Source organism: Melanostigma gelatinosum, assembly GCF_949748355.1.
Source record: "Melanostigma gelatinosum genome assembly, chromosome: 14".
NCBI classification, from domain to species: domain Eukaryota; kingdom Metazoa; phylum Chordata; class Actinopteri; order Perciformes; family Zoarcidae; genus Melanostigma; species Melanostigma gelatinosum.
In genome coordinates, this window is record NC_136647.1 from 12,694,085 (window position 1) to 12,715,803 (window position 21,719).

General features: G+C 41.7%; 4 protein-coding genes across 5 annotated transcripts; 2 read left to right on the forward strand and 2 right to left on the reverse strand.

Annotated features, from left to right (window-relative positions):
- Nucleotides 1-1,226: 1,226 nt before the first annotated feature.
- Nucleotides 1,227-6,524, forward strand: ca4c (carbonic anhydrase IV c; the record flags this gene model as incomplete). The annotated part of the gene is made up of 8 exons (XM_079283190.1): nucleotides 1,227-1,281; nucleotides 3,977-4,024; nucleotides 4,487-4,651; nucleotides 4,767-4,912; nucleotides 5,287-5,379; nucleotides 5,464-5,534; nucleotides 5,683-5,842; nucleotides 6,336-6,524. The coding sequence occupies 8 exons, from the start codon at nucleotides 1,227-1,229 to the stop codon at nucleotides 6,522-6,524; spliced, it is 927 nt and encodes a 308-aa protein (XP_079139316.1).
- Nucleotides 6,525-7,670: 1,146 nt separating this feature from the next.
- LOC306788146 (argininosuccinate lyase-like) lies at nucleotides 7,671-12,970 on the reverse strand. Of its 2 annotated transcripts, none has more exons than XM_079283533.1 (16): nucleotides 12,835-12,970; nucleotides 12,393-12,587; nucleotides 11,597-11,680; nucleotides 11,056-11,112; nucleotides 10,848-10,945; nucleotides 10,686-10,763; nucleotides 10,491-10,568; nucleotides 10,350-10,402; nucleotides 10,158-10,220; nucleotides 9,952-10,066; nucleotides 9,446-9,530; nucleotides 8,986-9,045; nucleotides 8,803-8,886; nucleotides 8,627-8,707; nucleotides 8,169-8,275; nucleotides 7,671-8,042 (listed from the first exon to the last, which is right to left on the reverse strand). In XM_079283533.1, exons 1-16 carry the CDS (start codon nucleotides 12,847-12,849, stop codon nucleotides 7,898-7,900), a joined length of 1,398 nt encoding a protein of 465 aa, XP_079139659.1. In that variant the 5' UTR covers nucleotides 12,850-12,970; the 3' UTR covers nucleotides 7,671-7,897. The 2 variants fall into 2 exon arrangements, with proteins under 2 accessions (XP_079139659.1, XP_079139660.1); XM_079283534.1 differs by having other exon boundaries at nucleotides 12,393-12,582; nucleotides 12,835-12,916.
- A 568-nt stretch (nucleotides 12,971-13,538) lies between these two features.
- Nucleotides 13,539-15,076, forward strand: LOC306788021 (carbonic anhydrase 9-like; the record flags this gene model as incomplete). Its single annotated transcript, XM_079283350.1, has 6 exons — nucleotides 13,539-13,602; nucleotides 13,698-13,752; nucleotides 13,864-13,927; nucleotides 14,012-14,078; nucleotides 14,226-14,389; nucleotides 14,888-15,076. 6 exons carry the CDS (start codon nucleotides 13,539-13,541, stop codon nucleotides 15,074-15,076), a joined length of 603 nt encoding a protein of 200 aa, XP_079139476.1.
- A 1,140-nt stretch (nucleotides 15,077-16,216) lies between these two features.
- On the reverse strand, nucleotides 16,217-21,525 carry LOC306787627 (argininosuccinate lyase-like). Its single transcript, XM_079282823.1, has 16 exons — nucleotides 21,390-21,525; nucleotides 20,948-21,142; nucleotides 20,154-20,237; nucleotides 19,604-19,660; nucleotides 19,396-19,493; nucleotides 19,236-19,313; nucleotides 19,041-19,118; nucleotides 18,900-18,952; nucleotides 18,708-18,770; nucleotides 18,502-18,616; nucleotides 17,996-18,080; nucleotides 17,536-17,595; nucleotides 17,353-17,436; nucleotides 17,177-17,257; nucleotides 16,719-16,825; nucleotides 16,217-16,592 (listed from the first exon to the last, which is right to left on the reverse strand). The coding sequence occupies exons 1-16, from the start codon at nucleotides 21,402-21,404 to the stop codon at nucleotides 16,448-16,450; spliced, it is 1,398 nt and encodes a 465-aa protein (XP_079138949.1). The 5' UTR covers nucleotides 21,405-21,525; the 3' UTR covers nucleotides 16,217-16,447.
- Nucleotides 21,526-21,719: the final 194 nt, after the last annotated feature.

Here is a 21,719-nt window from a genome sequence, read left to right on the forward strand (position 1 = left end):
TTAGCTTAAAGATAGCTCAGTCATGTAACATTATTCTGTCACAGAGAGTGAGAAGTTCTTTTGGTAAGAATTCACGTAACGTTAATTTAGCAGAGTTGTGTGTTTCTTTTAAAACATTTACTGAAACTCTTCAGTAACGTCAATGCTTTAACTTGAGTTGAATTAATAATATCAGTGTTTTACATGTGCAGCAGCTTTGTGATTCTTAATCTTGAATGTCAGGTTAATTCATTCATTTCGATTTTTGAGATACCAGATTTGATAATATTTAAATGTAAAAGAGATTAACCAAACATTGCTCTGTCTATGCAGGTTGTTTCTTCTTCTTTTTTGCCCCCAATGATTTGTTGCAGGGTGGACATTCATCAGACTAGCAGAGGATGAGCAGAGGAGCATCTCACCAATCAAGAGTCCTCATTCACTCCACATGTCTTCAATCACATCGTACAGATAAGCAAGACATTACCACACTCCATTTATAGGGAACATACACCCGTGTGTGTGTGTGTGTGTGCGTGTGTGTGTGCGTGTGTGCGTGTGTGTGCATGTGAGCGCTCTCGCGCATGCACACAGAGACGGACCTGATAAATGTGAGACGCCCCGGTGCGATCTATGAAAATGTTAAGTCGCACTTGACAGATCTTTGGTCGCATGTGGTTCTCATAATTACTGAGATAATGATCTCGTTGATTCAGAAACGGGGCACTTTTTCTTTTCTCAAGTGAATACATTTTTGTGTCCGTATGAAGCAGAGCTGAGGAATGAGCTACAGAAGTCTGTTAACTTCACCTTTTTCTAACTCCACACCCCCAAATCTTTTTAATTTGCAAACTTGTAGTCTTCATCATCAACTGATGCTGAAGTGATGACTTAAGTACATTTATCAGACTTTACTTTGCTCCCTCTGGAGCCACAAAGGACCACTTACAACTATTTTCACATATGCAGGCGTCCTACACAGACCTGTAAACAGACTTTGTAATAACACAAGTAACAACACGATATCAGATTTTTCCACCAGGTGTCCGTCTTTCCTCGATCAGACACCTGACAACTTTCTCAGAGTGACTTTTTTCTCTCTTCTCTCTTTGTTTCACACACACACACACACACCTTTTGTCTCACTCATGACGGTCTTCCTCCCACCCTCAAATGCAGCTCAGAGTCAGTATGTGAAGGCAGCTGAAATTAGTCTGTCAGGATATTTTCTGGTCTCTGAGCTGATCATGGATTTTTCTGTCTACCTCTCGACTCTGCTTTCTCTCCTCTCTCAGTGCACAGGTAGGACACACACACACACACTTATATTAGTAGGATGATTAATACTGCATACAAAATCTCAGCTTGAGTTCAGTTTACACCCCATTCTTTTAATTTGGGAGCATCATTTCAGTACAACATTAAGAGTATTATGTTGCAGCTACTTAAGATATACTAAAGATACTGTTGCATGATTTAATTAAGAAAGAACACAGCTGCTACGTGTTGTGAATGTGACTTGAAATACTGAATGTGACACCGAAAACCTTTTACAGCTGGAGAAATGAAATGAAAGGCAGTAATTGAGGGGATCACAAGATAATTAAAAAGCAGAAAAAACATTTCTGCAGCACAAAGATATTTATATTTGTGTCAGATTGTCTTTCATCTTCGCTTCATAGTGTACAAAACATCAGAAAACCGTGAAAAAAAAATACCTGTGGACGAAAGATTTGAGCTCAAGGTGACGTTATTGATTGTCTCGTTTTGTCAAATCAAGCGTCCAAAACATATAATTTACTACAATCTAAGACCATCAAACAAAAATTAATCAATGCTTAACTGTCTGTCGATGAACTAATTGGTTAATGGACTAATCTTTGCAGCTCTAATTTGAATAAGACGCTTTGTTTAAAAACAGGCGCTAACACTAGCCACCACAATTTACTGGTCACACCAGACCAATGATCTTAAGTGCTTTCCATTATGAGTTCAACGTCTCTATCCAAGAGCAACAATGTGTTATTTCTTCTTTCAAAATGTACATTCTGTTGTTTTAAAGGCTAAAAAAAGTTGGAAACCACTGATTAAATCAATTTCTCCAGGATGCTGGTTCATTGATACATATTTTAATGAATAAAGAGAAATACATTAAAGCTGCTGTATTTCCAGTGGGTTGTCTCAGGTTTGACTTTTCTGTGCTGCATGTGTATGAGCCAGGTGGAGCGAAGCCAAACTCCACCTGTGCATTGTTCTCGCTTGGTGAGAACTGTTGTCCCCTTTCACAGAATGGCATTGTGGGAGCTTCAGCGGGGTTAATCTGCGTTCCTATATTAGCTAAATGCTTCTCTATAGCGCCTTTCATTCCCACCGCTGAGTCAGACACCGGAGTCTCATTCACATCAGCAACACAATACACGACACCAGCACAAGACTGAATGACTCCGCCAGCACCTGTTTGACGGACACGTTTAACGCAGCGGTGCAGTCAGAGTAATCACGGCCACTTCTGCACGACTGTCCGTACCTCCGTATCCACTACTCACTGTGTTTGATTTACACACGATCATTGGAATCAATGAAAGGTGATGGCTTCCCTCCATTTAGCTTCTACTGTGATCGTTGGTTCAACAGGTCTTATGGTCACAGCTGCAACACTTGACGTCTTCATCATATGCAGGAAAGCCAATGTGTCTTTTCTATTATTGACATCTTCACTTCTTCACTTCTAACAGTGGAGAACAAAGAAAAATCTACAAGCCAGTACAGTACATGAACCAAGATGCAACTTGTGGAAAAAAATCTTTTTAACCTCCCTGTGAGAAATAATCGCGATGGAAACTTCTTAAAGTATTAAAATCAAATTGAATGAACAGACACTTCAATAACAATTCAGCTGAATGGATAGAGCTCTTTCCCCACGGATGGTTCGGAGGTCTAACAATGATGAACAGACAAAACAGAGTGTATATGCACGTTAGCTCGTCTCCACATTTACATCTTCTGCTCTCATTCTCAATGTGGAGAATGTCAGATGAGTAAATCTATGAGGGGAGGATATTCAGTAGTAATGCAGCAGTTTAGTAGTTTTACCAAGAATCTCAGAAAGTGAGATTCCTCAAACACAAATCCCATAGAGGTCACACTCAGAGGTCACCGTGGTGACATCACTGCATTCACACTGAGGGTTTGTCATATTCAAGCTGTCTGTTCTGAGAACACATTTTTAAGGAAGCATTTGCTGTTTTGCAGCTAAAAACAGAGCGTTGGTGTTTGTGTTGCTTATTCTCAAAATTACATTTTCTCTTTTTTTTGTTTTTAGCACAACATCAAAACAGTAGAGCAGAACTTAGTTTTACATTTATATAATTTAATGAAGCACATGTCATAAATAATGATATTTTGTGTATTTGAGCCTATTTTCACGACAGCAGCGTTCCAGCTGGCTAGATACGTACGTTCTCTTTAAGCCGTCTTTGTGGCTTCTCTTTAACCCTAAATGTTCACGGTCAAAGTCATTTTCTTTAGTGTTTGTGTAACCTCCAGTTAAAGTGCGTTGAGCTGAGCACTGAACAGCCGGTGAGGACTTCACTGAGTGTGTCCTGTAACATACTGTTAATCTACCACTGCTGACATGTTTTGTTATATATACATATAAGTGCTATTAAGAGAATTTATGTTAAACTAATGAACACAAAAAGGCATCTGAAGGACAGGATAAGTAATGTGAGAATTAATAATTACCTCCGTGTGTGTGTGTGTGTGAGAATGTTTCGCCCGCTTTGACTTCTCAAAGTTCAGCTGCAGAGCACAAACACATTAGCAGATCAGCCAGTGAGACTGCTGACTGAGAACAAAAACGCCGTGTCTAATGGAGCGTGACAATGAGAAGAATTAATACTCATTTATTAACTGGAGGGAGCCATGTTGTTTGTGTCCTGGGCATGAATGTACTGTGTGTCTGTGTCTGAACCTGAGAGCTGTGCTTTGTCTCCAGCTCAGTGGTGTTACCAGAGCCAGTACTCCTGTGACGACACATGCAGAGGTAAGACTCCCGAGTATTTCAAGAGACAAACCCCAAAAATTGTACGAACACACTTGACAAATCAATCGCACGTTTGTGATCCGTCAAAGAGCATTTAGCAGCTAAAAGGAGTTGGTGGAAACCAACTCCTTTAATGAACAGGGACGAGTGAATATTGGACTTACATTCATCAGACTTACATATACAACTCTACATAAATATTAAGGATGCTTCAAGTCTGCTGGATGTGTAAAAAGGCAACTGTTAGCTTCAATGTTTACCCCATCGATTTAATTACTTGAAAACACATCAGTGTTGCGTTCACAGCTTGTTAAATGCTGCCGCGCAAGTGGACAAAATACATAAACTCCATACATAATGCTACTCAGTTTTGTTTTTTTAGATCCCCTTTCCTCCTAGATGCCCACTTCTTTCAAACACAAATAATTTAATGTTGTTCCTGCCGCTGTTTGAATGGTTTAGACCCGATCCACTGGGCAGCTCAGTTTCCCAGCTGCGGTGGATTACGCCAATCACCAATTAACATCGTCACCAGCAACGTGCACGTCAACAGCGCCCTGCCACCCTTCAACTTCATCGGCCACACCAACACAATCAACGTCACAGTGCAAAACAAAGGACACTCGGGTATTTAAGAGCCCACTTTATTATTCTCGCCCCCTCCAGACTTTTGCCAGATGTTGAACACCTCTGGTTTGTTGATGTTCTCTTAGGTTTGACATTTGTATCCTCTTCCCCGTAGCTCACTTTGCTCTACCGCAGTCGGTCCGACTGACAGGAGGAGCTCTGCCTGGTCACTACAGAGCCGCACAATTTCACTTCCACTGGGGAGGCAATGGGAGGCCAGGATCAGAGCACACCATTGACGGAGAGAGGTACCCCATGGAGGTACGTCAGTATCATTGGCTGCGATGGAAATAAAAGGTGTGCTGGAAAATTTAGACAACAAAGGGGTCAAATGGTGATTGGTGCACAACAATAACCAGTCACAGTTGTATATTGATAAGCAGATTGCAGAAAATGTTTTGCTTGTTTATTCATTCAAATCATGTAAGTATGACTAACAGAGTTACAGGAGCCACGGTTTGCATGTGGGGGCAGTACAACGTGGTACATGTTCATATTTATTGTGATTAACGTGAGCCTTTTCGTTCATCGCTATCTTCAATATCAGCCAGTGTTCATGTGACACACAGTTGTGTGTCACACAGTGAGCTGCACCACTAATACTGCAACTCATTGGCTGTGTTTTGGGTTTCCAGCTGCATATCGTCCACATCAAGGAGCCGTACGGCTCTCTGGCAGAGGCAGAACATGACATGGCGGGCATCGCTCTGCTTGCCTTCCTGTTTGAGGTAATGCTTTCATATAGTTATTCCTCTTGATGACATCGGCATTCTTAATATATATTAATAATGTTGATGGTGTCGTCCTCACAGGAAACACCAGATGATCATCCTCATCTGGACGCAGTAATAGCTGCTTTGGGCCGAGTACAAAACAATGGTATGTTTGGTCACTGAGAACAAAACAAACTTTTTATAGTAAAAGGGCCCTGAGCCTTTTATTGAGATGCATTTTTTAGTCTGTTGTACATTTAAGTTAACCTCGACTTTTCTTCCAAACACGTCGCCACCCGTCTTTCTGTGTTAAGGCAGCAGCACTGTGATCCCTAACGTTCAACTCAGCGACATTATCCCGCCAGCGAAGGACCTCCACAGTTACTACCGCTACGTGGGCTCCATGACCACTCCAGGATGTGAACAGGCGGTGGCCTGGACGGTGTTTCACAGGACCCTGTCCATCAGCAGTCGACAGGTGAGCAGCTACAGATGGAGGCTACACACTGATGACAAACTAGTGCTCCCGGTTGTATCTCCTCAAACCTTCAAACTGACTTTTGATATAAAATACAGATACAGGTAAAGCTTTTTATGTTACTGGTGTGAGGGGCCTCGTTTTGGAGGTATGGGCCGCAGAGTTGTCTCTCAAATATAACGGGACTATATGGCACTCGGCTTGTGCTTCTCAAATAAATACATTTGGAAAAACTCAAAAAGTCTCTTTCTAGAAATCATGAACTGGTCATGATTCATGATGAATAGCATTACAGGTAAGAGGGAAGATGTGTTTATTTTGGGGTGAATTGCCCCTTTAAAATAAGACTTTCAGAGACTAGAACTAGAAGTCAATGTAGTCTGAAGGATCAGTGCCTGTAAAAGTAATCTTCATTGTCCCTATTCGCAGGAGAAACATAATACTTTATACTGGAACTTCTGACTAAAAGATGTGAAATCTTGTTCCTCTCCAGCTGGATGCAATAGTTGAGCAGTGTCAATTCTGGACGGGACAGCCCATGACGGACATCTTCAGGCCCACGCAGCCTCTGGATGGCAGAGTTGTGTACCGGTCCGAGGCGAGTGCAGCTCTGACGAGCGCGGTCCTCCTTTGGCTCAGTGCTTTCTCAGTTGTGCTCGGGACGACGTGTCTGATACACTGACCCGGCACATGTAGACACAGGATGTGAATGACAAACGCTACTGTATGTATAAAGGCAACTTTTAACTGTGTGATAAGTTAGTCATGAGAAGAATGTCACCTGCATTGGCACATGAATTACAGCTAAGTTGTTGTGCAAAGGGAAAGTAAACTGTCCACCTCTGGTGTTTAGTCTTTACCTCGTTAGGCCTTTTCAGTTTCCTTATTTTTGTTGTCATTAGGAGTCAATATATTACATTTGCACACTCAACTAAAATCTGCTTTTCCTTAAATGTGTTTTTCAGTAAGATAGAAGTGTGATGAATCAAAGTGTAGAATTAGGAGTTTACAGGTACGTTTATTCTTTCTGAGTTACAAGCTCTGGGACTGTTTCATTTACTACTTCTTCTTTACTTGACATGCGTATGGTTCTCTTCACTGTCAGATAATTAAATGTAGCAGATTAGAGGATGAAGGCATTTCAATTGTACTGTACACTTGCTTATGTTTGGAACAAACTATTGAGTTGTAAATGTACATAAATGCCTGTAATTCTCAGCCAGCATAACGACTCCTGCTTATATGACTCTTACTAAGTGCTGAATGCAATGCTTTATACATAAACACCTATTAGATTAACACTGGGGAGCAATGTTAGATTAACTATGAAAAACAATTGACAGTACAAACCATCACATTGATATGAACCCTTGAAGGATGATCTGATTGGTGTTTGAAGCACCAATCGTGGATTTCATGTCATTAGTCTGACACTGATCACTGAGTGAGTGTTTCTGTACAAACACCGTGAAATGTTTTGCACTTTTGCCTAAAACTTGAATAGAACCTATAAAACTAAATATATATCCTATTAAACTAAATCTGCTTTACGTCACCACAACATGCTTTGTGTGGAGCTCATCAACAGGTGAGTTGTATTACATGAACTCTAAACTGACAGTGATAGTACCGGTAAGTAGGTTACCATTAAATTAACCAAACCACACCTGCTGTTATATCTTTGGGCAGACAGATCACTGAAACCATTCTCATGACTTTCATTAGTTAACAGGAGCCTATCTGGGATTAAGCAGCATCCTGAGTCTGTGTGGTGGAAATCAGTTGCTTCAATGGATCAACCTGTAACACACTGCTAGTTTGAGTAATATTTATTTATTGTCGGGTCCTTTGTAACACTTATGATCGGTCCATGATCAACTGAAACATCATAGCTGTGGTACTTAAAAAGAAGAGAGGAGACAATTGAAAGGCAACATGGTTCGCAAGTCATAAATCATAAATATGTCCATTTGACCTCAATCTGACATTTGCTAATAATCTAAATTGTGGCAGTCTAAACGTGATTCAAAAGACTGAAGTGAGATGAGGTCGAGGTCACTGGGTGTGCTTGTGAAGCAAGGTCCTCAGGTGTTCTACCTGTGCAGTAACACTACTCTTGGCCGTGCCTCCGGGGGCGCTGTACTGCTCCACACTGCTCCTGTAGTCCCACACCGACGACACGTCACTTCCAAACAGAGGGCTGAGATAAAAGAGAGGGCCAATGTGAGAAAATCCAAGTGGCTGTTGTAGAAAATCCTGTTCCATTAAACAATGGGTGTTATTCTTTCTGGTTGTGTGTGTGTGAGAATGAGAAGAAGAGAGTCACCTCACAGCACTCAGGTCACCCACAGTGAGTTGATTCAGGGCGATATTTTTGGATTCAGCTGCAAACACAGCTTTACCGGAAATACCATGAGCCTCTCTGAACGGCACCTGCAACACACAAGAACACACGGTCACAACACACAAATACACGTAACACCATGTCAAATATTATAGCTATCTCACATATAAAGCATTTTACATCCACCTGTTCTCTGTGGTTGTTGTTAAATAGAGTGACCAGAAAAGCCTTGACGTAGCTAAGATGTTGTTTCTCACTTAGTGGAACAGTCTGCATGAAGGCGAGTACCCATCTGATTTAATATAATCTTGACAGCATTTTAAGAATATTCACATTGATTCAACAAACATCGTCTTTTATCTTCTTTTGAATCAAATGTCGTTAAAATGACTTTTCTTACAATTTGCATTTGGATGAGAGTATACCTAAACACCACTCACCCCCTTCCTCACAAGGTAGTAGGCCAAGTCAGTAGCCAACATGTCCGGACTGAGGGCGGCTTCCATCACACTCTGGTTAATCTGAAACAAACAGAGAGAGGTCAGGTTTTTATACAAAGTAAAAGAAAGTATCCACAACAAAGTTTTTCAGAATAATCAACACTGAAGTCTCTGACCTTGAGAGTGGACATGACTCCAGTTGTCACCTGCAGCACCGCGTGAACCGTATCATAGCAGTTGAACATGGCCTCCTTATCCTCCTGGTGAAGGATGACGAGGACAGCGTGACAAAAAAAGTTAAGAGAGGAAATATCCAGAGAAACAATGTAGTGAAAGCTCACAAAGACACACTTTCATACCTGCAGGTCTTTGTTGTAGCTGCTGGGCAGGCCCTTCAGAGTCATCATGAACCCTGCACACTGAAATACAGACAGTCAACAGTTTGACAAGACAGCTTTGATTCTGCAGAAAAATACAACATTAGCTTTACACATGAATCCTTTTCTAATCAGTGAAAGAGAACAGCATAGAAATAAGAAACATTGTTGCAACAGGAAGCAACTTTAGCATTTATGGGACATGTGGTCTTCACTTGCACTAATTGCAATGATCACATGTTTGCAGAAATTATACCAAAATATCACCTTTTATTTTTAAAGGAGCCATTTCAGCATCATTTGTTTGTTTTTTTACACCATCTGATCAAAAAAGGCAGTGGACGTGAGCTCTGCTGACACAACATAACTGCCAACGTGGGCCCTTCAATGAACAGAAAAACAAGACGATCTAACAAAGAGTATCTTTAGTCGGAGGTGTTACGTTGCCAAAGACGCGTCCTGCTTTACTCCTGATCAGCTCCAGGCTGTCAGCATTCTTCTTCTGGGGCATCAGACTGCTGCCTGTGCTACATACACAACGAGTATAGAAATATAGAGGAGTGAATATGAGGGCGACACGAGTTTCAAATACTCAATAAATGACTGGGCTTCATGAAGAGTACAGCACAGCAGTAACACCAGCATTAAGACTTAGAATGAACTTCACAAGGCCAGATTGAAAGTGGAGGTGGACAACTTCAGTGACAGCAATGATTTCATATTTTCATTTGCCACCATATAGTATGCAACATGAGGTTTAAACAGTAGTTGAATACAATGTATTTTTGTCAAAATGACCAGATGTACACATTTATCATCAAGTGCAGTGATCACTGTTTGACAAACATCACTCACCGTTAGAATTCACCCAGACATTTTAACATATTTATTATTATTTCCAAATGTAAACTGTAAATTAGGACCACGTAATACAAAACGGGAACTGACCTGTAAGCGTCAGAGAGCGAGACGAAGGAGAACTCCTTTGTGCTGTACAGCATCAGGTCCTCGGCCATCTTACTGAGATGGATCAAACACAAGGAAGCCCAGAACAAGAACTCCGCTAAAGAAACACACAGAACATGAGGTCACTTAGGAAAGACTATTTCATTTTAATGGATGAGAGCGGCGACACACACGTATGGTTCACGTACCAACAAAGTCCCGTTGGCCCGTGGCATCCATGCTGTTAAGACTGATGCCATCAAACTCCAACTCTACAGACAGGATATCGTTTCAGTTTTTTTTTAAATATGCATTTCATTGATAAACAAGACACAAAAGGACAGCTGCAACTTCTCACAGGAGAGTACTAATCCTGCAGTATTTTACACAAGTGGCCTGACCTTTCCGCAGTAGCTCCCTGTCGATGGCAAAAGGTGTTCCAGCGATGGCCCCGCTGAAAACAACAAGAATCATTCTCATTAACTGGTCCTCTCTGTGGGTGAAACTCAGTGTCGGATAGTTAGCGTGTGTTCACAGCGTACCTGCCGAGAGGTAAAACATTCACTCTTTTCTTGATCTCCAGAAGTCGGTCCACGTCTCTGCTTAGAGCAACGGCATGACTGAGGGTTGGTTCGACCAGCGAGCGGGGAAACAAACGCACGAGAATGACGTGAACAATACATCTAATATAGAAAATAAAGTGTCAGACGTGTAGGATTCACTTCATTTAAGGTCACCTTAGAATCCAGTGGCTCCATCTGATTGGCTGAGCTCTCTGCATGTGGGTGTAACCAGGAAACAGGACGTCAATTTCTCTGGAGGTTCAGAGAGAGGATAAAAGGGCAACTTTAAAAAAAAAAAAAAAAAAGCACCGTTACAAGTGTGTGTATCCGTCTTACGCTGCCGCCCGCTCCACCATGGTCGACATCAGCTGGAGGGCATTGTCTGTCAGGGTGGAGATGGCATCTCTCAGCCACAACCTCATGTCAGTCACGACCTGGTCAACACACACAGCGAGCGTCTCACTTTATCAGGTACCACAGCTAATGCGGCCGCAAGTCCAGAAAGTAATTCAGTCACTACAGTTTTATTATTATAAAGATGAACCTGGTCGTTTCTGCTCCTGCCAGTGTGCAGCTTCCCTGCAGGTGCACTTATCAGGTCCTGAAACAAGAAAAAAACAATCAGTGAAAAGGACTAAAACCTCGCTCATCACCCAACAGTAGAACAGTTATACTGCTACGTTTATAGCTCATAACTGAAAGGATAAAAATACTAGATCCTGGTTGATCATTCTTCCAAATGCTCCATGTGATGTTGAAACTTAAAAGATAAGGCTGGTGTTTTTTTTTCCTTTTTAACATGTCCCATGAAAAGAGCAATAGCAAGTGGGTGAATGACAGCATACATAAACCTCTAAAATAAGAAAATAAGACCTCAGTTTAAATGGATTCATCCTGTAATTATCTGACTGAAAAACATAGCAAAACAATTTAACGGCTGCCTCCTTATTGAGTAAGAGGACTCGTACGTAGAAATGTCCTTCGTCACAAAACACTATATATGTAAGTAATCCTAACCAGTCATATATTATTATATGAAATCCAATTTTACTCACTTAATGAAAAACAAACGAGCGCTACCTCACCTTTAGCCTGCGCTCATTGGCAGTGTGAATGTCCTCATCTTCAGGTTTGGTCACAAAAACACCTTGAGACCACTCTACAGAAATCTGGAGGGTAAAAAAAGGAATATCACCAAATAGGCTAAATAGATGCACATAAACACAGCACGTTTAAGTAGTAACAGCACACGTATGGACTCACTGAATTCTAGGCAGAATTATCCACTTATGTGTGATTGTACAGCAAATGATCAACATCATAGTAAGTGTTTCTGTATTGTATTGGTTGCCTAATGCTACTTGCATAGCCAAAGCAAAACATCAGGTTAGAGGGCAGCCTGAACCCTGACCGGACTGTGTGAGTGAAAGAATTAGTGAAGCTGTTTGGCAGCTGACATCCATCACATGATGACAGTATTGTTCAGCACCGACTCAGCAGAATACAGAGAGGAATTCTACTCCATTGCACGTTTTCAGCTGTCATCTGTAAACCTACATCCAACACTGATGGGCAGACAATGACGCATGTATACCCACAATGCAGCAGCAGTATATTTCCTTGCATGCAAGTGTGAGAGAACAGTGATCAGAAAGTTCATCATCAAACAGCCTCGTAGTCAGCTTGGATTTAAAATGTGGTGAACTTCCTTGAGTGCATCTATCTGTGTCTGTGTGTGTGTGTGTGTGTGTGTGTGTGTGTGTGTGTGTGTGTGTGTGTGTGTGTGTGTGTGTGTGTGTGTGTGTGTGTGTGTGAGTGAGTGAGTGAGTGAGTGAGAGAGTGAGAGTGTGTGTGTGCGCATGAGAGAGAAAGAGAGTTCACCTGATCCAGCCCTTGTAAAATCTGGTTCATCTCCTCCGTGGTGACCAGTTTTGCCTTCTCCAGAGCTTTCACATAGGCCTTGCTCCCTCGGATGTCAGCGCTCCACATCCTCTGGTCATAAGCGATGGAAGCGTTGAACTTCTCCATCAAAGGATCAGTGTCTCCCAGGAAGCGACCTCCCCAAAGTTTACTTCCCTTGTGAGCAGAGGAGACAGCAATAATGTGCGTGCACTGCTACAGTAACGTTAGATTCAACACATTTGGCAGAAAACACAATACAGTATGAAACGTTAGCTATTACGCGTATTATCGGCGTACAATGAAGAAGAGCGGACCCAGTTTGACAGCTTGCTGTAGCTTGCTTTAGCGTTCAGCTGGGTGTTAAAACAACAACACATGCCGGCCGGTGGTCGGGGTTCCTCACGCTAAACGTTAACATTACCTCTGTGTTGGCCATGTTTGTATTCGATGTATATCTGCAGCGGTTTAGTCCGGTGAAATGTTTATTGCTGGTGGTGAACGTTGAATGCCAACAAACACAATGCCAACAGCTATAGCTTTTCTAGGCGCGAGGCTTTTGTAGGCGCGAACTGTGACATACACAGTTTACTGTGTATGTCACTTTAAAAGACGTGACGTCACCGAAGACGTTTAAAGCTTCCTCTCTAACCACTTGATTTGATTTGATTTGATTTATTTGTATAAAACAATGTAAATACATGTATAAATATAAAAATACAAATAAATACATTAAAAAATACAGGGTGACACAAAAAAGCGAAAAACACTTGTTTCCATTGTGGCCCACAGAAGTGAAAAAACACAGACAAACATGACGACTTAATAAAAATGAAAAAAATGATACTAATAATAAATAAATTGGTTGTTATCTTGAAGGGCCATTTCATGGTAAAAAAATTGCTTAACCCTGATTTTAAAAACCGGTTTAGAATCGCTGGCCTTGATGTGACTAGGGAGGCTGTTCCACAGCTTTGCACCCGTGAACTCAAAAGAAGTAGATCCGAAGGACTTTACATGTGGAATGACGAAGGACAAGGTGCTGGACCTAGTATTGTGGTTGGAAGAATTTAGTTTAAATTAACCTGATAAATATTCAGGGGCCTGGTTATTGACAATGTTGAACATATGGTTGAGTTTGAGTTGTTGAACTCTAAGATTCATGGGCAGCATATTGACCTGTCTGAATTGAGTAGGACCTATGTGTGTCCTAGGATGAGCATTAAGGAGGAAACGTATGATTTTGTTCTGCATAATCTGTAACCTCGCCTGATTTGTCTTGGTCAGGCCAGAGTACCAAGAAGAGCTGGCATAGTCCATATGACACTGGATTAGAGCTGATGTGAGTAGCCTTTTTGTTTGAAGATCTAAATGTTTGGCCTGCCTATATAGGAATTTCAATTTTGCACTAGATTTGCTGATAACTTTATCAGCTATGTGATCACCCGATAAGGTCTGATCTAGCTGAGGCAGAACATGACATGGCGGGCATCGCTCTGCTTGCCTTCCTGTTTGAGGTAATGCTTTCATATAGTTATTCCTCTTGATGACATCGGCATTCTTAATATATATTAATAATGTTGATGGTGTCGTCCTCACAGGAAACACCAGATGATCATCCTCATCTGGATGCAGTAATAGCTGCTTTGGGCCGAGTACAAAACAATGGTATGTTTGGTCACTGAGAACAAAACTAATTTTTTATAGTAAAAGGGCCCTGAGCCTTTTATTGACAGCATTTTTTAGTCTGTTGTACATTTAAGTTAACCTCGACTTTTCTTCCAAACACGTCGCCACCCGTCTTTCTGTGTTAAGGCAACAGCACTGTGATCCCTAACGCTCAACTCAGCGACATTATCCCGCCAGCGAAGGACCTCCACAGTTACTACCGCTACGTGGGCTCCATGACCACTCCAGGATGTGAACAGGCGGTGGCCTGGACGGTGTTTCACAGGACCCTGTCCATCAGCAGTCGACAGGTGAGCAGCTACAGATGGAGGCTACACACTGATGACAAACTAGTGCTCCCGGTTGTATCTCCTCAAACCTTCAAACTGACTTTTGATATAAAATACAGATACAGGTAAAGCTTTTTATGTTACTGGTGTGAGGGGCCTCGTTTTGGAGGTATGGGCCGCAGAGTTGTCTCTCAAATATAACGGGACTATATGGCACTCGGCTTGTGCTTCTCAAATAAATACATTTGGAAAAACTCAAAAAGTCTCTTTCTAGAAATCATGAACTGGTCATGATTCATGATGAATAGCATTACAGGTAAGAGGGAAGATGTGTTTATTTTGGGGTGAATTGCCCCTTTAAAATAAGACTTTCAGAGACTAGAACTAGAAGTCAATGTAGAGAAGTCTGAAGGATCAGTGCCTGTAAAAGTAATCTTCATTGTCCCTATTCGCAGGAGAAACATAATACTTTATACTGGAACTTCTGACTAAAAGATGTGAAATCTTGTTCCTCTCCAGCTGGATGCAATAGTTGAGCAGTGTCAATTCTGGACGGGACAGCCCATGACGGACATCTTCAGGCCCACGCAGCCTCTGGATGGCAGAGTTGTGTACCGGTCCGAGGCGAGTGCAGCTCTGACGAGCGCGGTCCTCCTTTGGCTCAGTGCTTTCTCAGTTGTGCTCGGGACGACGTGTCTGATACACTGACCCGGCACATGTAGACACAGGATGTGAATGACAAACGCTACTGTATGTATAAAGGCAACTTTTACCTGTGTGATAAGTTAGTCATGAGAAGAATGTCACCTGCATTGGCACATGAATTACAGCTAAATTATTGTGCAAAGGGAAAGTAAACTGTCCACCTCTGGTGTTTAGTCTTTACCTCGTTAGGCCTTTTCAGTTTCCTTATTTTTGTTGTCATTAGGAGTCAATATATTACATTTGCACACTCAACTAAAATCTGCTTTTCCTTAAATGTGTTTTTCAGTAAGATAGAAGTGTGATGAATCAAAGTGTAGAATTAGGAGTTTACAGGTACGTTTATTCTTTCTGAGTTACAAGCTCTGGGACTGTTTCATTTACTACTTCTTCTTTACTTGACATGCGTATGGTTCTCTTCACTGTCAGATAATTAAATGTAGCAGATTAGAGGATGAAGGCATTTCAATTGTACTGTACACTTGCTTATGTTTGGAACAAACTATTGAGTTGTAAATGTTCATAAATGCCTGTAATTCTCAGCCAGCATAACGACTCCTGCTTATATGACTCTTACTAAGTGCTGAATGCAATGCTTTATACATAAACACCTATTAGATTAACACTGGGGAGCAATGTTAGATTAACTATGAAAAACAATTGACAGTTCAAACCATCACATTGATATGAACCCTTGAAGGATGATCTGATTGGTGTTTGAAGCACCAATCGTGGATTTCATGCCATTAGTCTGACACTGATCACTGAGTGAGTGTTTCTGTACAAACACCGTGAAATGTTTTGCACTTTTGCCTAAAACTTGAATAGAACCTATAAAACTAAATATATATCCTATTAAACTAAATCTGCTTTACGTCACCACAACATGCTTTGTGTGGAGCTCATCAACAGGTGAGTTGTATTACATGAACTCTAAACTGACTGATAGTACCGGTAAGTAGGTTACCATTAAATTAACCAAACCACACCTGCTGTTATATCTTTGGGCAGACGGATCACTGAAACCATTCTCATGACTTTCATTAGTTAACAGGAGCCTATCTGGGATTAAGCAGCATCCTGAGTCTGTGTGGTGGAAATCAGTTGCTTCAATGGATCAACCTGTAACACACTGCTAGTTTGAGTAATATTTATTTATTGTCGGGTCCTTTGTAACACTTATGATCGGTCCATGATCAACTGAAACATCATAGCTGTGGTACTTAAAAAGAAGAGAGGAGACAATTGAAAGGCAACATGGTTCTCAAGTCATAAATCATAAATATGTCCATTTGACCTCAATCTGACATTTGCTAATAATCTAAATTGTGGCAGTCTAAACGTGATTCAAAAGACTGAAGTGAGATGAGGTCGAGGTCACTGGGTGTGCTTGTGAAGCCAGGTCCTCAGGTGTTCTACCTGTGCAGTAACACTACTCTTGGCCGTGCCTCCGGGGGCGCTGTACTGCTCCACACTGCTCCTGTAGTCCCACACCGACGACACGTCACTTCCAAACAGAGGGCTGAGATAAAAGAGAGGGCCAATGTGAGAAAATCCAAGTGGCTGTTGTAGAAAATCCTGTTCCATTAAACAATGGGTGTTATTCTTTCTGGTTGTGTGTGTGTGAGAATGAGAAGAAGAGAGTCACCTCACAGCACTCAGGTCACCCACAGTGAGTTGATTCAGGGCGATATTTTTGGATTCAGCTGCAAACACAGCTTTACCGGAAATACCATGAGCCTCTCTGAACGGCACCTGCAACACACAAGAACACACGGTCACAACACACAAATACACGTAACACCATGTCAAATATTATAGCTATCTCACATATAAAGCATTTTACATCCACCTGTTCTCTGTGGTTGTTGTTAAATAGAGTGACCAGAAAAGCCTTGACGTAGCTAAGATGTTGTTTCTCACTTAGTGGAACAGTCTGCATGAAGGCGAGTACCCATCTGATTTAATATAATCTTGACAGCATTTTAAGAATATTCACATTGATTCAACAAACATCGTCTTTTATCTTCTTTTGAATCAAATGTCGTTAAAATTACTTTTCTTACAATTTGCATTTGGATGAGAGTATACCTAAACACCACTCACCCCCTTCCTCACAAGGTAGTAGGCCAAGTCAGTAGCCAACATGTCCGGACTGAGGGCGGCTTCCATCACACTCTGGTTAATCTGAAACAAACAGAGAGAGGTCAGGTTTTTATACAAAGTAAAAGAAAGCATTCACAACAAAGTTTTTCAGAATAATCAACACTGAAGTCTCTGACCTTGAGAGTGGACATGACTCCAGTTGTCACCTGCAGCACCGCGTGAACCGTATCATAGCAGTTGAACATGGCCTCCTTATCCTCCTGGTGAAGGATGACGAGGACAGCGTGACAAAAAAAGTTAAGAGAGGAAATATCCAGAGAAACAATGTAGTGAAAGCTCACAAAGACACACTTTCATACCTGCAGGTCTTTGTTGTAGCTGCTGGGCAGGCCCTTCAGAGTCATCATGAACCCTGCACACTGAAATACAGACAGTCAACAGTTTGACAAGACAGCTTTGATTCTGCAGAAAAATACAACATTAGCTTTACACATGAATCCTTTTCTAATCAGTGAAAGAGAACAGCATAGAAATAAGAAACATTGTTGCAACAGGAAGCAACTTTAGCATTTATGGGACATGTGGTCTTCACTTGCACTAATTGCAATGATCACATGTTTGCAGAAATTATACCAAAATATCACCTTTTATTTTTAAAGGAGCCATTTCAGCATCATTTGTTTGTTTTTTTACACCATCTGATCAAAAAAGGCAGTGGACGTGAGCTCTGCTGACACAACATAACTGCCAACGTGGGCCCTTCAATGAACAGAAAAACAAGACGATCTAACAAAGAGTATCTTTAGTCGGAGGTGTTACGTTGCCAAAGACGCGTCCTGCTTTACTCCTGATCAGCTCCAGGCTGTCAGCATTCTTCTTCTGGGGCATCAGACTGCTGCCTGTGCTACATACACAACGAGTATAGAAATATAGAGGAGTGAATATGAGGGCGACACGAGTTTCAACTGCTCAATAAATGACTGGGCTTCATGAAGAGTACAGCACAGCAGTAACACCAGCATTAAGACTTAGAATGAACTTCACAAGGCCAGATTGAAAGTGGAGGTGGACAACTTCAGTGACAGCAATGATTTCATATTTTCATTTGCCACCATATAGTATGCAACATGAGGTTTAAACAGTAGTTGAATACAATGTATTTTTGTCAAAATGACCAGATGTACACATTTATCATCAAGTGCAGTGATCACTGTTTGACAAACATCACTCACCGTTAGAATTCACCCAGACATTTTAACATATTTATTATTATTTCCAAATGTAAACTGTAAATTAGGACCACGTAATACAAAACGGGAACTGACCTGTAAGCGTCAGAGAGCGAGACGAAGGAGAACTCCTTTGTGCTGTACAGCATCAGGTCCTCGGCCATCTTACTGAGATGGATCAAACACAAGGAAGCCCAGAACAAGAACTCCGCTAAAGAAACACACAGAACATGAGGTCACTTAGGAAAGACTATTTCATTTTAATGGATGAGAGCGGCGACACACACGTATGGTTCACGTACCAACAAAGTCCCGTTGGCCCGTGGCATCCATGCTGTTAAGACTGATGCCATCAAACTCCAACTCTACAGACAGGACATCGTTTCAGTTTTTTTTTAAATATGCATTTCATTGATAAACAAGACACAAAAGGACAGCTGCAACTTCTCACAGGAGAGTACTAATCCTGCAGTATTTTACACAAGTGGCCTGACCTTTCCGCAGTAGCTCCCTGTCGATGGCAAAAGGTGTTCCAGCGATGGCCCCGCTGAAAACAACAAGAATCATTCTCATTAACTGGTCCTCTCTGTGGGTGAAACTCAGTGTCGGATAGTTAGCGTGTGTTCACAGCGTACCTGCCGAGAGGTAAAACATTCACTCTTTTCTTGATCTCCAGAAGTCGGTCCACGTCTCTGCTTAGAGCAACGGCATGACTGAGGGTTGGTTCGACCAGCGAGCGGGGAAACAAACGCACGAGAATGACGTGAACAATACATCTAATATAGAAAATAAAGTGTCAGACGTGTAGGATTCACTTCATTTAAGGTCACCTTAGAATCCAGTGGCTCCATCTGATTGGCTGAGCTCTCTGCATGTGGGTGTAACCAGGAAACAGGACGTCAATTTCTCTGGAGGTTCAGAGAGAGGATAAAAGGGCAACTTAAATTTTTTTTTAAAAAGCACCGTTACAAGTGTGTGTATCCGTCTTACGCTGCTGCCCGCTCCACCATGGTCGACATCAGCTGGAGGGCATTGTCTGTCAGGGTGGAGATGGCATCTCTCAGCCACAACCTCATGTCAGTCACGACCTGGTCAACACACACAGCGAGCGTCTCACTTTATCAGGTACCACAGCTAATGCGGCCGCAAGTCCAGAAAGTAATTCAGTCACTACAGTTTTATTATTATAAAGATGAACCTGGTCGTTTCTGCTCCTGCCAGTGTGCAGCTTCCCTGCAGGTGCACTTATCAGCTCCTGAAACAAGAAAAAACAATCAGTGAAAAGGACTAAAACCTCGCTCATCACCCAACAGTATAACAGTTATACTGCTACGTTTATAGCTCATAACTGAAAGGATAAAAATACTAGATCCTGGTTGATCATTCTTCCAAATGCTCCATGTGATGTTGAAACTTAAAAGATAAGGCTGGTGTTGTTCTATTTTTTTTTTCCCTTTTTAACATGTCCCATGAAAAGAGCAATAGCAAGTGGGTGAATGACAGCATACATAAACCTCTAAAATAAGAAAATAAGACCTCAGTTTAAATGGATTCATCCTGTAATTATCTGACTGAAAAACATAGCAAAACAATTTAACGGCTGCCTCCTTATTGAGTAAGAGGACTCGTACGTAGAAATGTCCTTCGTCACAAAACACTATATATGTAAGTAATCCTAACCAGTCATATATTATTATATGAAATCCAATTTTACTCACTTAATGAAAAACAAACGAGCGCTACCTCACCTTTAGCCTGCGCTCATTGGCAGTGTGAATGTCCTCATCTTCAGGTTTGGTCACAAAAACACCTTGAGACCACTCTACAGAAATCTGGAGGGTAAAAAAAGGAATATCACCAAATAGGCTAAATAGATGCACATAAACACAGCACGTTTAAGTAGTAACAGCACACGTATGGACTCACTGAATTCTAGGCAGAATTATCCACTTATGTGTGATTGTACAGCAAATGATCAACATCATAGTAAGTGTTTCTGTATTGTATTGGTTGCCTAATGCTACTTGCATAGCCAAAGCAAAACATCAGGTTAGAGGGCAGCCTGAACCCTGACCGGACTGTGTGAGTGAAAGAATTAGTGAAGCTGTTTGGCAGCTGACATCCATCACATGATGACAGTATTGTTCAGCACCGACTCAGCAGAATACTGAGAGGAATTCTACTCCATTGCACGTTTTCAGCTGTCATCTGTAAACCTACATCCAACACTGATGGGCAGACAATGACGCATGTATACCCACAATGCAGCAGCAGTATATTTCCTTGCATGCAAGTGTGAGAGAACAGTGATCAGAAAGTTCATCATCAAACAGCCTCGTAGTCAGCTTGGATTTAAAATGTGGTGAACTTCCTTGAGTGCATCTATCTGTGTCTGTGTGTGTGTGTGTGTGTGTGTGTGTGTGTGTGTGTGTGTGTGTGTGTGTGTGTGTGTGTGTGTGTGTGTGTGTGTGAGTGAGTGAGTGAGTGAGTGAGTGAGAGTGTGTGTGTGTGTGTGTGCGCGTGAGAGAGAAAGAGAGTTCACCTGATCCAGCCCTTGTAAAATCTGGTTCATCTCCTCCGTGGTGACCAGTTTTGCCTTCTCCAGAGCTTTCACATAGGCCTTGCTCCCTCGGATGTCAGCGCTCCACATCCTCTGGTCATAAGCGATGGAAGCGTTGAACTTCTCCATCAAAGGATCAGTGTCTCCCAGGAAGCGACCTCCCCAAAGTTTACTTCCCTTGTGAGCAGAGGAGACAGCAATAATGTGCGTGCACTGCTACAGTAACGTTAGATTCAACACATTTGGCAGAAAACACAATACAGTATGAAACGTTAGCTATTACGCGTATTATCGGCGTACAATGAAGAAGAGCGGACCCAGTTTGACAGCTTGCTGTAGCTTGCTTTAGCGTTCAGCTGGGTGTTAAAACAACAACACATGCCGGCCGGTGGTCGGGGTTCCTCACGCTAAACGTTAACATTACCTCTGTGTTGGCCATGTTTGTATTCGATGTATATCTGCAGCGGTTTAGTCCGGTGAAATGTTTATTGCTGGTGGTGAACGTTGAATGCCAACAAACACAATGCCAACAGCTATAGCTTTTCTAGGCGCGAGGCTTTTGTAGGCGCGAACTGTGACATACACAGTTTACTGTGTATGTCACTTTAAAAGACGTGACGTCACCGAAGACGTTTAAAGCTTCCTCTCTAACCACTTGATTTGATTTGATTTGATTTATTTGTATAAAACAATGTAAATACATGTATAAATATAAAAATACAAATAAATACATTAAAAAATACAGGGTGACACA

Bases quoted from the DNA above. Each gene is read 5' to 3' on its own strand.
- LOC306787627 (XM_079282823.1), bottom strand. The intron at 19,119-19,235 runs GTGACCTTAAAT...ACCAACCCTCAG, and splicing joins TGGAGCCACTGGATTCTAAG to TCATGCCGTTGCTCTAAGCA. The intron at 17,437-17,535 runs GTATGAAAGTGT...ATCCTTCACCAG, and splicing joins GCTACAACAAAGACCTGCAG to GAGGATAAGGAGGCCATGTT.
- LOC306788146 (XM_079283533.1), bottom strand. The intron at 10,569-10,685 runs GTGACCTTAAAT...ACCAACCCTCAG, and splicing joins TGGAGCCACTGGATTCTAAG to TCATGCCGTTGCTCTAAGCA. The intron at 8,276-8,626 runs GTGAGTGGTGTT...TGTGTGTTGCAG, and splicing joins ACTACCTTGTGAGGAAGGGG to GTGCCGTTCAGAGAGGCTCA.